Source organism: Empidonax traillii, unplaced genomic scaffold (assembly GCF_003031625.1).
Source record: "Empidonax traillii isolate 1590-97213 ecotype Southwest subspecies unplaced genomic scaffold, ASM303162v1 scaffold207:size1520225, whole genome shotgun sequence".
In the NCBI taxonomy this organism is placed as follows: domain Eukaryota; kingdom Metazoa; phylum Chordata; class Aves; order Passeriformes; family Tyrannidae; genus Empidonax; species Empidonax traillii.
The window spans coordinates 1,278,600-1,292,628 of NW_020955400.1; the positions used below are offsets into that span (position 1 = coordinate 1,278,600).

Sequence of the window (14,029 nt, forward strand, 5' to 3'; positions counted from 1 at the left end):
TGAGGTAAGTGAATATTTTGTTCTTCCGGAATATGCATAGGGATTTAGTAAAACTGTTACTGTGCTTCTCCTAAAACATTACATACTCCAAAGTACATGCAATTAAACAGTGTGACAGTAATTCACTCCCTCACCGTATCTGGGTTGTTGAAATGATAAACGAGCCAAAAGAGTAATTTGCAAACCACACAGCAGATTTTGACGATGGCACATTACTCTTCAAAATGAGAAAATCATGAAACATAGAATTGTGTTTAACATCAGAACAAGATTTGATAATGTAGGTCAGAGTACACTGTGTCGGAGTTTAAGTCAGCTGGTAGCTGATTACATGTGGGGATGGGTTGTGATCATGCAGGTTATTAGATGAATTTTTGACATTTAGATGTCGATAATGCTGGCTTTGGAACTGGATTAATTTTTACAACAGAATGTCATTATACCACTTGCGGTGACATGAAGAACAGAACTTCAGCTTGATCTTCCTCTACAGAAGCTTGTTAGAGATTCACATGAGAAGACAGCCAACACGTGTTGTTGCCATGGAAACAAGATGGAATATTATGAAGCAGTATATCCCATATTCCAAAATAGAGAGGACAAAGAGCAATTATAGCAAAAAACTGACAGGCTTTTTATTTGCAGCCTGTATGGGTTAAAGCAAAATTTAGCTCCCGCTTTTCGCAATAAAAATCACCGGTGCAGTTTTAGGACTCTGGTTTCAGTTCTTCCCTTTCAAACATGACAACTCAAGTCAGTTAGTTTAGTTTATGATGTATGGGAGGCAGGAGGCCGAATAGAAGCATTGGCATCACAGCAGATCATGTACTAAGCACGGACACCACAGAACTGATAGAGGGGTGAGTTAAGTACAAGCCACATAGTGAGGTGCTCATAAAACAGAGGTGAGCAAAGCCAGCAGAGACTGAACATCTGGTATGTCATTAAGACACAGAATTAAGGCTAGTTTCAAATGCAATGGCTAGTCAGTACCAGTGGTCAGAATGCAAAGGATAAAATTTCTTTTTGATTTCTATTAAATAGGAGAATCTCATGGTTTCTCACCTGAAGTGCTTTCAGACATCCTGGACTTATTGTATGCATACAGTATGTACTCAGTCTAACTTGCCAAGGTTCTGCTTGTGACTACAGATGCAGAAAATTCCTTAAGACATTCAAAACAGCTCTGTCTGGTCTAGAGAGCATTTTTACCATTATAAGAGTTTTGACCATAGTCTCTGAGTACAGAATGATAGCTTCTAAGTATGAATGCACATATTTTTTTGTGTTTGATGACAAAATCACAACTACAGAAATTCTATGCCAATGGAGGCAAGACCTTAGAGGAAATACTTCACCCTATGTGTAAAAAGCCTGTGATTGCCACTTCATTCACACACTAGTTCTATTTTTAAGAAACATTTTTAAATTCCAGCTGAGAGTCTTATCATAATTAGTCACTTTGAGCAAAGCCACCATGGGCAAAATATAGCTTTGGAAAGATAAACAAAGAAAGTAGTAAGGTTTTTAGAAGCATTTAAGAAATCTTGGAAGGTTGTGCCAAGAGTTTGTTACTACAGAGAGTTACTGTGAGATTCAAAAACACTTAAGAGAATGATGGAAGGGATATTACAGAAAGCTTGTGAGTGCCTAGTGGACCAGGCTTTGGGAAGCCTCCCAGTGCCAGCATATGAAAAGTATGGTATGACACTATTTAATTACGAGACACTCCACAAATCGTCATCCACTTAGGCAGCCACATCAAATGACTTTCAAAACTGACAGGTTACGTTCACTGTTTCAACTCTGATTCATTCTTGACTGATTCTGTTTTGATTGGGAAAAAAAAAGGCAAAAGACACTTGATTTTGGGAGAAGAGTCTGAATGGAATACAAATTTTATTGCAAGAGTTATTCTAGTAAAACACACAAACTTTAATAGTAGTGAGTAGCTTTATGAAAAGCAAAATAACAAACACTTTGTTAAAAGAATACCAGATCATTTTTTTCACCAGCAACAGACAAAAAGATAAAATGTGATATAGTTGCCAAAAATACTGCAAAATAACAAACATTCTTTCTCATCTTTGCATATCAACTTTCTTTCCCATGCTGTTAAATGCAATTCACTAATGACAGAGACTACTTTTTTTTCCCTAAACCTTTACTGGGCTTGGTTTTGTCTGTGCTTTTCTTCTTTTTCTCTGCTTTTAAGGCTGCTTCCTGAGCTGCCAGTTCTTCTTGTTTTCTGAGCTCAGCCTCTAGCAGATTATTTCTGTATGCTTCCCGAATGCTGTGAACTCTGACTCGTGTTTCATCTAAGGATGCCTAGGCAAAAACAAACAACAATACCATCCCTCTTAACACATGAATTTTGATTCAATCACAAGCAACTGCATCCTTCCTGGTCTCTTTCACTCTGTGACTGTTAAAGTAGAGGGAGAGGAGCTCTCCTTTTCTTTTTACTTGGATTTTTATTATTTCTCATATGAAACAGATATATGTCAATCTTTTCACCATGAAGAAGAAGAGAAAGTTCATGAAAATCCTTTTTAAATTGCTAGCATAATAAGCTAATCATGTGAAGGGACAATAGAGCAACAGATTAGTATTGGTTTGCTTTGCTGTCTTAAACAAGTTCATTAAAAATTAGTTTTCAGAAATGCTGAAATGGTTTAGAAGTTCTAGCCCTTTAAGAGACTACAGGAGCCTAAATCACATTGACCTTCAATGAGACTTAGTGCAAATGGGACTTGGACACCTCTGAATACTTTTTCCTTTCCATTTCCATCCCGGAAAATGGGGATTTCTGAATACCTTTATATAGTTCTCTGCGGTCTACAGATGAAAAAACTGCAAAAGTGCTTATCAGCACAGTGTCCATATTCACAAGTAACTCTCATTTTAAATTCATACTGCGAAACATTTTTAATGGAAATACTTTCTAGAAAGAGTTGAGGAACTACTCGAGAAAAAAAATTCCCTTCTAACATAGAGTATGTTAGGAATCCAAAATCATAGCAACATATGAAAACCTGGACGTGTATTCTTATTAGGATCAGTCACTGCTAGAGAACTGTGGCTCCTTGCAGACCTGTAGCTGTGTAATATAAATCAGGCTGACTGGGAACTTAAAAAGAAAATATTTTAAAGTGGTTTCTGATATGATGATATGATGATGATATGTTTCTGTAAGTAGGTTGATTTGATGTAAAATTATTTTTACTGTCTCCTATCCAGCTTTAAGGGCTCTGAATAGTTATCAGTTAGTTGATAGTGGTTATTGTATCCCCACTGTGTAACAAATAATTTTGTTCCTGTTGATGCTCCACAGTTAAGTCAATTTGGTAAGATATTTGTATCAATTTCATGTGCAATGCATTGGCTGCATTAATCCTCACAATGGATTCTACCCTAATGCCATCAATTTTATTTTTATATACATGTTTTTTTAAGGAATAGTAATTCAAATTCTTCATTTGCTGGCATCATGCATATTCCAAGAAAACTGTGTTCGCTAACTTTGCTGTAAGACATACTAAGAGCAACTCTGCCCCATAGATAATATTTTTTAAAGATTACTTTCCAAAAAGCTTATACGATTCTATAACCAAAAAAAACCAGTAAAATCAGAGGTGCTTTACCTAATATGCACCTGGTCATGTATGTCAAGTGCTCAATATAATCATCCTTTTATGGTGATATTCTTAAAATAGTGTTTTTTCAGAGAGCTGTATCAAGAAAGTACTAAGAACATCATATTAAGGACGTTGCACAGTACTATTTTTTTTCCTTTAGAACTTTTAGTTTTAACCTTTGCCCAAGCAAAATTTCAAGCTTGTTCATTGCTTCTTACTACTAGTATTGAATATAAAAGTTTTAATAATGGTTGATCAAGATTTTCAGCCTAGTGGTGGACATCACAGTAATAGTTACTGGAAAGTAATCTTGACAACCTACCTGCAGATTCTCATACATTTCAAGTATATTTTGCTTCAATAAAACTCTGTCATTATCTTCTTTTTCTCTTTGCTCCAAAGCCAGCTTTTGAAGTTCCCTAAAATGGTTAACTTTTTCCTCTTTACGTATCTGCTGCTCTTGAATGATAGACTCATTTCTCAGCACAGATTCAGACCTTGTTTTTCTGAAGGAAGTGCAAAGATATTTGTCTCATTTCAAATACAACTTTGGGTCTTGCAAATTTCGTTTAAAACCTGCACGGGTATATTTGGCTTATATTTGGCAATGTCACCATCGTATGGTTAGATATGGTTAAGGAGTCACTTTTACTCTGCTTACATATAACATTCAGGCCACTTCTTCTTATACTTGTCTATATTTAAAAATATTTGCAAAAAACTGCTCATCTTTGAGCATATGAAAAACTCCTACATATGGCACATTTATTTTGCAAGAAATATATTTCCAGAAGTTTTTGATATTATAATTCTACATTGAGACAAATGTAATTTTTTTTTTTCTTTTTCCATAATGGCAGCTAAGTGGACAATATATTTTTTACATTTTGACTTAAATGACTAGTGTAAAAGTCAAAGACTAGAAGACAAATTAAATGCTTAAAAGATTCAAGCCTGTGGAAGATATTTTGCTATACTTTCTACTGTTACAATGTTATTCACTTCAATATAACACCAGTTTCCCTTTCAATTTAAAATTGAATTTGGGCAATTTTGTCAGCATGTTCTAAGGTCTTTTGAAAATCAATGATATGTAGAAATGTCATATTGAATACAAATGGACTTAAGCATGAAGTGGGTTCTAGCTGCAGCACAGCAAACATACAGGTGAAAGTAAATTAGCTCAATAAGTTCATGCCAACACTTGTAATAAACAATACAGTTCTGCTGAATAGGAAATATAATTCATATAGTTATTTCAGCTGTTAACTATTATTATTATTATTACTATTATTATTATTATTATTATTATTATTATTATTATTATTAACTGAACTGCATTTGTTAAATATAGTATTTTAAACTAGCATAACATACTGACAAACTTCATATGTGCTCCTTTCTGAACACTGAAATGAGCATGTTTGCCTGCATGTGCATTCTTCAAATGCTTATGTCACATACTGATTACATGCAGTGATTCAGGTCCTTTGACATCTATTTTGTTAAGGCAGTTTACCTCATGTAAGGACTAAGGTCTACAAGCTCCCATTTTTTTTTCTGCCTTTGTAATCGTGAGTCGATAGCTGCGTGTGGGGCTTTCACTCCTGTGGTAAGAAAATACAAAGCAGAACAGATTAACCTGGTTATTTGGTTATGCTAGGAGCTCCATCTAAATTTTTATAAAAATTTTTCTTATTTTGCCTCAGCAAAATATACTCTTAAATGAGAATATGGTTTGGAAAGGATATAACATTTCTGCGCTTTTATTTCCAACACTCATGACAGAATCAAATATGCTGCAAAAAACGCCACATATGCTAGAATGGCACTAATATATGTATTTTAGCTAAATCCACTTTACTCAAGAAAACTTGTAAATCTAAACAAGAACATTGAATTTGCAGTGCCTAAAAATATTTAGGAACAACTTATAATCAGCTAGGAATCATATTCTTTAATTTAAAAAAAAAAATCAATAAAGATCTAATTGCACAGTCCTGGCCGTAGTTTAAAAAAAAAATATATGTATTCCCTTTGGGGCAGACATTTAGTTCAGGAAACACCAGTCTAAAGAAAAAATGATCTCATGACATATTAAAATTTGTATTCTGAAGTCTTAGGATTTTTTTAACCATATGGACAGTAACTGTCCTATGTTCTATTGTAGCGTTATTGCAACACAATGACATATCTGATATTAAGCACTGCACTGGGCTGAGCTGCGCTGTGATTATTCCAATGCTTCATTCTTTTAATTTTTCTGCATGGGCTGAAAATGCCTGTGAAATTTGATGCAATTTAATGATGACTGGAGTAGTTTTCTTTCATAAAAACTCTCTTCTTGTCTATCTGTAGCAGTAACCAGTTGAAATATTTAAAAAATATTCCTGGGATTTTTCTCATTAAAAATACAAAAGAGGTTTCTGAGCATTAAAAAAAAAAACTACAGAGACAAATATACCAGCCTTCTCTGGTGATCTTGAAGGGTGACTTGGATCTTTGGAAGTTCCTTAGGCACTGCCTTTCAGAAAAGTACCCTCCAGAATATAAGAATTCTCATTAAGATACAGAAATGTTCCATCATATTATTGCCTATTGCTGCACTCTATGCAATTGAACCATAACAACTTGCAGTCACTGGGGTGTCACTCTTTACTTCATAGGACTTTACATTAAACTCTAAATGCTTAGTTTAGAACAAAGCTCTTGGTAGACAACCATTAATTTTGAAGTAATTTTGAAGTACTTACCCAGTAACCTAAAGGAAATAATATTTTTTCAGATAATCAATATTGTATTTGTTTAAGGCATTAAGTAAGGATTACTCCTGCTTTAAGTTTTAAAACCTTCCCATGAAGATTACTTACCTGGATGGAAAAGTACTGATCTTATGTACTGGTAACAGGTTCTATTCCATGCATATGAGCCATGACCAGATACTGTCACAATCAGACTGAGTATTATTCTTTCCTTTTTGTGATGGCCTGATCTCAACATTACTCACAGAAGAAAAGAAACAGCAAAAAGCTTGCAGCCTTCCACTCAGTTCACCTTCTCATTACAGTCTAGTAACTAGCAGGGAATACATATGAAGAATCCATAGAAGTTGTAACTGCTAAATAAAATTAGCACTTATGGAAGCTGCCAGGAAGCTGATGCTACTCAGTACGCACTTTTTAACACCTCCATTCCAGAACATCGTTTGTGAACAGTTTCCATGAACATTAACATAAAAAATGCACATTACATGTATTAGTCTCTTATTGACATGCTATTTCAGCTGCTAAACACTTTTTTAGCATTTCTACACTAATGAAGTCTGGCACCCAACTTGGAATTGAGTGAGTAAGTATTTTCCACTGAACTTCCAAAAATTTCTGGTAAATTAAGGGTTAGAATTCTACTACAAAAGGACTTCCTGAAGCTTGCTTAATGGTAATCTGTCAGCCCCCGAGAGCCATGAGGTTGTGTGTCTGGAAATAAGTGAAACAATTCAAACAAAGAGGGGATAGAGAAGATAGAGGGTAAGTGTGTCATTGTGCATTTGGACACCTTTATCAAGGCTGGTTTATCCATTTATTACTAGTATTTAATGTAGAAGTCTTTCCTAAGGAGCTGAACATGATGAACTGAAGACACAGAAAGTTATACTCTTACCTCTTTCTCCTGAACTAGGTGTTACACTGGCGGTCTCAGTCTCAGCTCTGGACTCCTCTGAATCTCTCAGAGCACACTTATTAATAAAACGCACACGTTCCTGAAAAGCCTAGAGATCAAAGTTATAATCCAGATAAGAAAACTTCTACTGCATACTTTAAATCCCGAAGAATTTTCAAAAGAAGGATTCTATAAGTGGTCAATAAGACCTAAGACCAGAGTGCAGTATGCAACTCTGCCTGTGACTGGAATCAGAAAAGATGCCAGGGTCCCAGTGAATCAGTCCTGAGACACTGAATACTTACACTTAAGATCACTATCCAGTGAAATACTGGGAAGTTACTGATCTCTGGGAAGTTTAAATAATACTTGGATTCAAACGAAAACCTCCAAAACTGAAAACTGTTATTCCCTTATAGCTGAATGTACAGCTACTGCACCTCCTTAGGGGAATACCACTTTCTCTTAGGGGCTCCTATAGCATGGTGATTTAGACTTCCTCCTGAGAAATAGGACCTTTGGGGTGCAAACTCTTTCAAACTCAATTACTTCTGCTGCCAAAACCAGACATCAGCACTTCTGTCTTTTCAGAAGGTGGCTTTGGCTCACTGGGTGTTTTCTTAAGGGCTGAGATTGCCAGAATGGACAGAAGCCAAAGGTCACCCTGGAGTCAGGCACCCGATTCGCAGAGCCAGAGGGTCTGTGACCCCTGGCATGGGCAGACATTGTGGCAGCGTGATCAAGAAGAAAGGCGACGGAAAGCTACTTATGCTGGATAGCAGACCCCAATGTAGACCTTGTTTTTAGCATATCCCATGTGGTTGCTCCAATTTTCTTAATGATAGCTATTTTAGAAATATGTCACAGACTGAAGGGGCTTTCAAAATGGAACCCTGTAGTTGCAATTCAGTTGATTTTCTGATAAAAAAAGGACATGGTGATAGAACCAGTATTCTGAAGAGACTCTTTACACATCAAATGGGATTCATTTCCAGCTAATCTTTAGGAGGCTGTACTTGCATTTTCAGTCTCAGCACAACTAATCACCAGCTGCAACTCTCCTTAGACCAGAACTTACTAGTGTCAGAAAAATTTTTGAGCTTCGAATACTCTGAAAAAAACTTAGAAAACCTGAAAGTGTAACTAGAAGACTCATGTCTCAGGTTCATTTCTGAAAGGTAATGTAAAAAAGACAAAACGCTTCTAAGCTGGGGGTTCTGGCTGAGTATCCCTGAATGGACAGTGGTAGTGGTGGTGGTAGTTTAAAGACTACATTTTGTTCTTTATTTATTTATTTATTTATTTATTTGGCAATGATGCTTCCAATTCTGAATCAGCAGAGCAACTTTTTGCTTTAGTAGAAAGAACATGTATTATTTTTCCATCTTAAGCATATGTCACATCAAAAGTACCCAGCTGTAGCTGACAACTGAATTAGTGAATTCATATAGAACATGTACAGGCTTATGGATAACCTGCAACCTGGAATGAATTTGGGAATCCTAGCTGCAGGTGACAGTTTGAGTGGTGACATGACCAGGTGCCGGTTCTTCAAGAGAAATAATTTTTAGCATGTTTCTAGCAGTGTATTTCTCAACAGAATCTGTTCATGTTAAACATTAAACCTGTCACAAGCAGCAGCTTTGCAATTGTGAAGAGGTAGTGGGTTTTTTAAAGAGAAACTTTTCTATGTTTTGTAAAGAAGAATCTAAAATCTGCAGAGGCCAGAAGTAGATGATCTGGATTCCTGCCCAGAATTCATGCACACAATCACTTTTAATTCTTTAAACTGTGTAAAATTTCCTGTCTTCCATAGAGTGGTGAAGAGGACAGCCCTAAGAGTCTCTGTTGTGGAAACTGCTCTACCATCACAACAGCACCTGGAACTTGTGAAGAAGATATACCACTGCAAAAATACCACTCTGATGTTACCTTGGCAGCTCTTCCTGGCTCTGCAGACTCCCAGGCTTGTTTCATGGCTCTGATTTCATCTGCTTGCTGGGTGTCTTTCTTCATCTCCAGAACGTCCACCTCTTTATGTTCACTAACTACACGTAAAGTCCAGTGTGCTTTGCTCGAAATTGATTGCTGAAATTATCATCAACACAATGTATTCATTGGCATACATCTATTATCACTTTGTAGGATGAAGTTATGTTTTTGTATCCTGGTAATTTTGCAAGCATTAGGACACAAAGAGTGACTGCCAAAGGAAAGGAAGACTACTTTGCAATGTGTAGAAGCTTTTTGAGATATTTTGTTTACATGTTTCTTCCCCAGTCCCATATAGCATCCTCCATACTCCCTTTCTCTTTCTCTTTCCCTTCCCTTCTCTTTTCCTTTCCTTTTCCTTTCTGTTTCCTCTACCCCCTTCTCTTCCTTTTCCCTTCCCCCTCCCCTCCACTTCCCTCCTCTCAACTTTCCTTTCCTTCCGCAAGCTTTTTTACTAGGAGCCTTATTATATTTAAGTAGGTTTTTTGTGTAGAAATAAGCCTTGCTAAGTCTTATAAGGTTCTTTTCCAATCACTTCCCAAACTCTCTGAAGCACCGTAACACATATTTTCTCCAGAACCAAAGGCTAAGTAGTGCCTGAGGTGTAGGAGACTATTCTGCTGTCTGACCAATGAACAAGATACTGTGCTGCATATATTTCTGGAAACTGTATCATCTGAAGAAGCTTTAAGCCCAAGATTTAGAAGCTGATTTAGGAGTTCAGCTCTTCTTTGAAACTAAAGGTGGGCATCTTCTTTATCTGCAAGAGCTCCATCTTGAAACTTTTATCTGTTTCAGTGGTGGACTGAAGAACTCCCAAGAACCATGACCCCAGAATCCCTAGTATATCCAGTCAATGGAGCTGAAGGAAGGAATCTGACACAGCCTGAAGCTTCATTGACCTTCTGTGGCCAGAAAGCTAAACTGCAGCCACTCAGACTGCTCTGAAAGAAGGCCTAAGGCACTATTCCAGAACTCCATATAATTAGGTGTGGATACGAGTCGCGGAGAAGTTTGCAGGTTTAGTCAACAAAAAAAATCAGTAGAGATTTCTTCATGAAAAATTCTATGGAGCTGTTCTCCCCTTGAACTACCTGCCATGAGGCAGCAAAATTTCCAGCACAAGCAATACCATTACACCAGGAGCTGTCAGTTTCTTCACTGCCTTTCATTAATCTGTTTGCAATAATAACATTATTCCTTTTAAGGCATAAAGACCTTTTGGTCCTCCACAAAACACTCAGATTATCCCACTAGAGATAAGAAGAATTTTCAGCTAAGCAAGTAGATACCAATTCTTCTGCCACTCTTCATCTGCAAGCTAATGACAATTGTCATATCTGAGACAGGAACTGACTGTAGTGGAAAGACCTATTTCATCTCCCTAGGAAGCCATAAAAGCCCTCAGAACGAGGGACTAATGGGATGCAAATATGCTGAATTCTTGGAATGTAATAAACCTTCAGCAGAGACAGAAACTACACCAACAAAAGAAACAAACACTTTATACATAAACAAAGAAATGAGCACATTGCATCTCTAAATCCAGGATGCACATCTTTTACATTCAACCTTTGTAATTCAGCCTTTTACAGTCTAAATCTAAAAAGGTGGCAAAGCATAACATAGAGAAATGCAAGGGATACACTAGAAGTGCTAGCAGTACTAATCTGCAGACCTGAGAATATATTTATGTTCAGTACAATGATGGCACATTCAAGAAATCCAGTTTTTGTTATTCTTCTCACCTGAGATTCAACCGATCCTCTTTGAGACTTCTCTCTTTCTATCTTCTCAGATGTTCTGTGTTTTCTGGTTGATTTAGGAATATTTGCATTTGCAAACTCTTGTCCTTCAAAAGAAGTGAGCATTAGGAGAAGCTGTGCTTCTCTTCCTTTCCCCCATGTATTACTCAGATGTAGTTCTAATGCATGATGAATTAGAGAATATCACTGTTATGCATAAGTATAATTCCCCATATAATACCTAGGCTGAAATAACAGCACAAAACAGCCATACAGAGAGACATAGAAAAGCCAGTTAATCCGTTGACAATTTCAAATACTACCAAGAAAGAATGTGAGAACAATTTTTTCAAAACCAACTTAAAAGATGGACATACTGCGACAGCCTAATCTGTCCTAAACAGCACTTTACCCGGGGCTTAACTGTGAGTTTGCCATGGTCCCTGCATTTCTGCTTTGTGTGGGGGTCAGTATAAAGACTGAAATGAACAGAATCACAGTCTCACTCATACTTCCCTCACAGTCTCACACAGTCTAATCAATATTATGAACCAGAAAGATAAGAAGCTCAAAACAGGTAAAAATATTCTTGCTGTCTCAAACCCTGAGACTGTGAAGAACAGAAGAAAAGATATATCCCACCGAAAATGCAAGTAAGTTAAGGCAAAGAAACATACTTGAGACTTGATGTATATTTAAGAAATGCAAAATTATCATTCTCAGAACTCTCTGAGAACATTTTAAATTAATTATATTACCAGTACCTGTGTATACTATATATTTGAATTAAAGATACTGAGAATTGACACTTATTCTGCAATGTCTTAGCTGGCGGGAGCTGTTAACAAGACTTTTTGCATGTCATATTCTTTGCTGAAATAAATTAATAAATAAAGCCTGTAATAGCATATAAATTTAATAGCATAAGGAACATGTAATTTGAAACAACCAGGAATCAATCCAAAACGCTATGAGAAAGATTAAAAAGCTGAGCCTGAAATCTCCATTTCCTTCCACCTTCATACTGTTTGAAACACTTGAGACAAATGCTGGAAACCTAGATTTTGTCAATACAATAAACCAGAGGATTTCTCTTAGAAAGAAAGTAGATATGAGTGACTGTTTCACAGTCTGATGATAATAATATGGTCTCTTTTACTTAATCTGTGCTTTTCTAATTTCCTTCCACTGAGGACAAATCACTGTGCTGCACAGTTAATGAGATTTGGATCAGATCTGCAACGTCATGGCTGAGGTTATATAAATATATACAAATGCAAATATTAAATTATATAAACATATTCATAATACACATATAACTCCCCATGCAAGCACATGTTATATGACATATATGTATATTACGTCATACTTAGTACTTTAAATCACAAAGAATTTTCAAAAGAAGGATATTATTATCTCCTCATGCTACTTAAAAAATGTACAGTGACACCAAAATGCTAACCTTTAATTCATTCAATGCTACCAAGGCATACATTAAAGAATGAAAGCAAAAACTAAAGTGGTCTCCATAAATATTGAAAATACTAAAACAATTCCAGAGGAAATGCAAATATAAAGCAAATTGTGATTACATTATTGGAAGTTATGATAACATAAATGGCTTTCCAATTAATTTCACATTATCATAACGTGTTACCATCATAAATCAGGCTGGTGTACATGCATTATTCAAGGAATTATTAATTTTTAGAGATAAATTATTTATTGTTTATACAAACTCAAAGGCATTCCATGTAGTTAGCTAAATTATATCAGACACACACTTTCTATGTCATGGGATATCACAAGCTTTGTCTGGTTCTGATAAATATTTTAACACTCTGAATTTTAACATCTTGATGCTCAAACCTAATTGTATACACAGAGAAGTTAGTCAATAGCAAGCAAGCATATGAACTGACAGGGCTTGAATGAGGTTACCTTCTTTAACTCCTGATATGAATGTTTAGCAAAGGATTCAATTGAGCTCTCCCAGCTAACTGTGCTTCACTGTCCAGGTTCTCCCAGCCCTTCCCACTCCCTCACCAGAGCAGGCAGTCTCCCCAGCTTTGGAATCATCTTCCAGATATACCTGTAGAGGGCACTGGTTGCAGTCTGGCACTATAGCATGCAACACACCCACTCTGACTCAAAGGGAGATGTAAGTAGTTCCTTGGGGCTTTTTTAAGGGCAAAACCAGGCAAATGCTTTGTATGGGATATAATAAGAAAGAGAGATGATACAGAAAAATAAAAAGGTCATTCCAGCTCACAGTTTATGCATCAATCATCACACACTTTCAGTGGCAGTTTTTATATCTGTACAGCACCAAGAAAAGCTTGGGCATCACACAGTCCGACAGTGATGACACACAGCCGACAGCTTCTCTACTGCTCGTCAATTATTTATTCAGAAATTCATTTAGTCTAATTCCAAAAGTGAACATAGTGATCATCCAGTCTGATGTCCTGCCTATGACAAGATAAACAATTACTCCAAATGATTCCTATCTGAAACTCGTAACTTCAGATTGAGATGCATCAATTCTCTTTTTTAGGGAAGATAGAGAGTTACTTCTGATCTATGAAATTCAAATTAGAATCTATCTTATTCATAGGTAAAATACAGTGGAGTCTTCTGAAAATTGTTTTGAGAAGATATCACACTCCTGCTGTCTGAAATAAGCTCTGAGCATTTAGTGGGATTACCCAGTAGTTGGTAGTAATGACTGTTACTCATCCCATGAGGAACTTTCAGATTTTGTTATAAAAAGATTGAGGAGTTCAGATGTTGCTTTTCCCATCTCTGACTAGACCCTCAGAAGGACTCAATGGATAGCAATGTCAAAAATCTTTCCAAAGTTGGGCTCACCCAGACACTAAAGTTACAGTAAAAATAAACCAGGATAGGAGCAAACCACCAATATGGTTGCAATAGTAGTGTGGGGTTAGAGCATGACTTAGAGGTCTAAAGCACCATCATTTATCCTCAGTG

General features: G+C 36.4%; 1 protein-coding gene across 6 annotated transcripts in view; it reads right to left on the reverse strand.

Annotated features, from left to right (window-relative positions):
* Positions 1-1,876: 1,876 nt before the first annotated feature.
* Positions 1,877-14,029, reverse strand: part of ADGB (androglobin) — a 112,484-nt gene continuing 100,331 nt past the window's right edge. For all 6 annotated transcript variants that reach the window (XM_027887349.1, XM_027887345.1, XM_027887350.1 and 3 more), the window contains 6 exons: positions 11,039-11,142; positions 9,231-9,386; positions 7,299-7,407; positions 5,158-5,245; positions 3,961-4,144; positions 1,877-2,328 (listed from right to left, as the gene is read on the reverse strand). In XM_027887349.1, the coding sequence (XP_027743150.1) occupies positions 2,143-2,328; positions 3,961-4,144; positions 5,158-5,245; positions 7,299-7,407; positions 9,231-9,386; positions 11,039-11,142 (827 nt within the window). In that variant the 3' untranslated portion in view covers positions 1,877-2,142. The remainder of the gene's footprint in view (positions 2,329-3,960; positions 4,145-5,157; positions 5,246-7,298; positions 7,408-9,230; positions 9,387-11,038; positions 11,143-14,029) is intronic.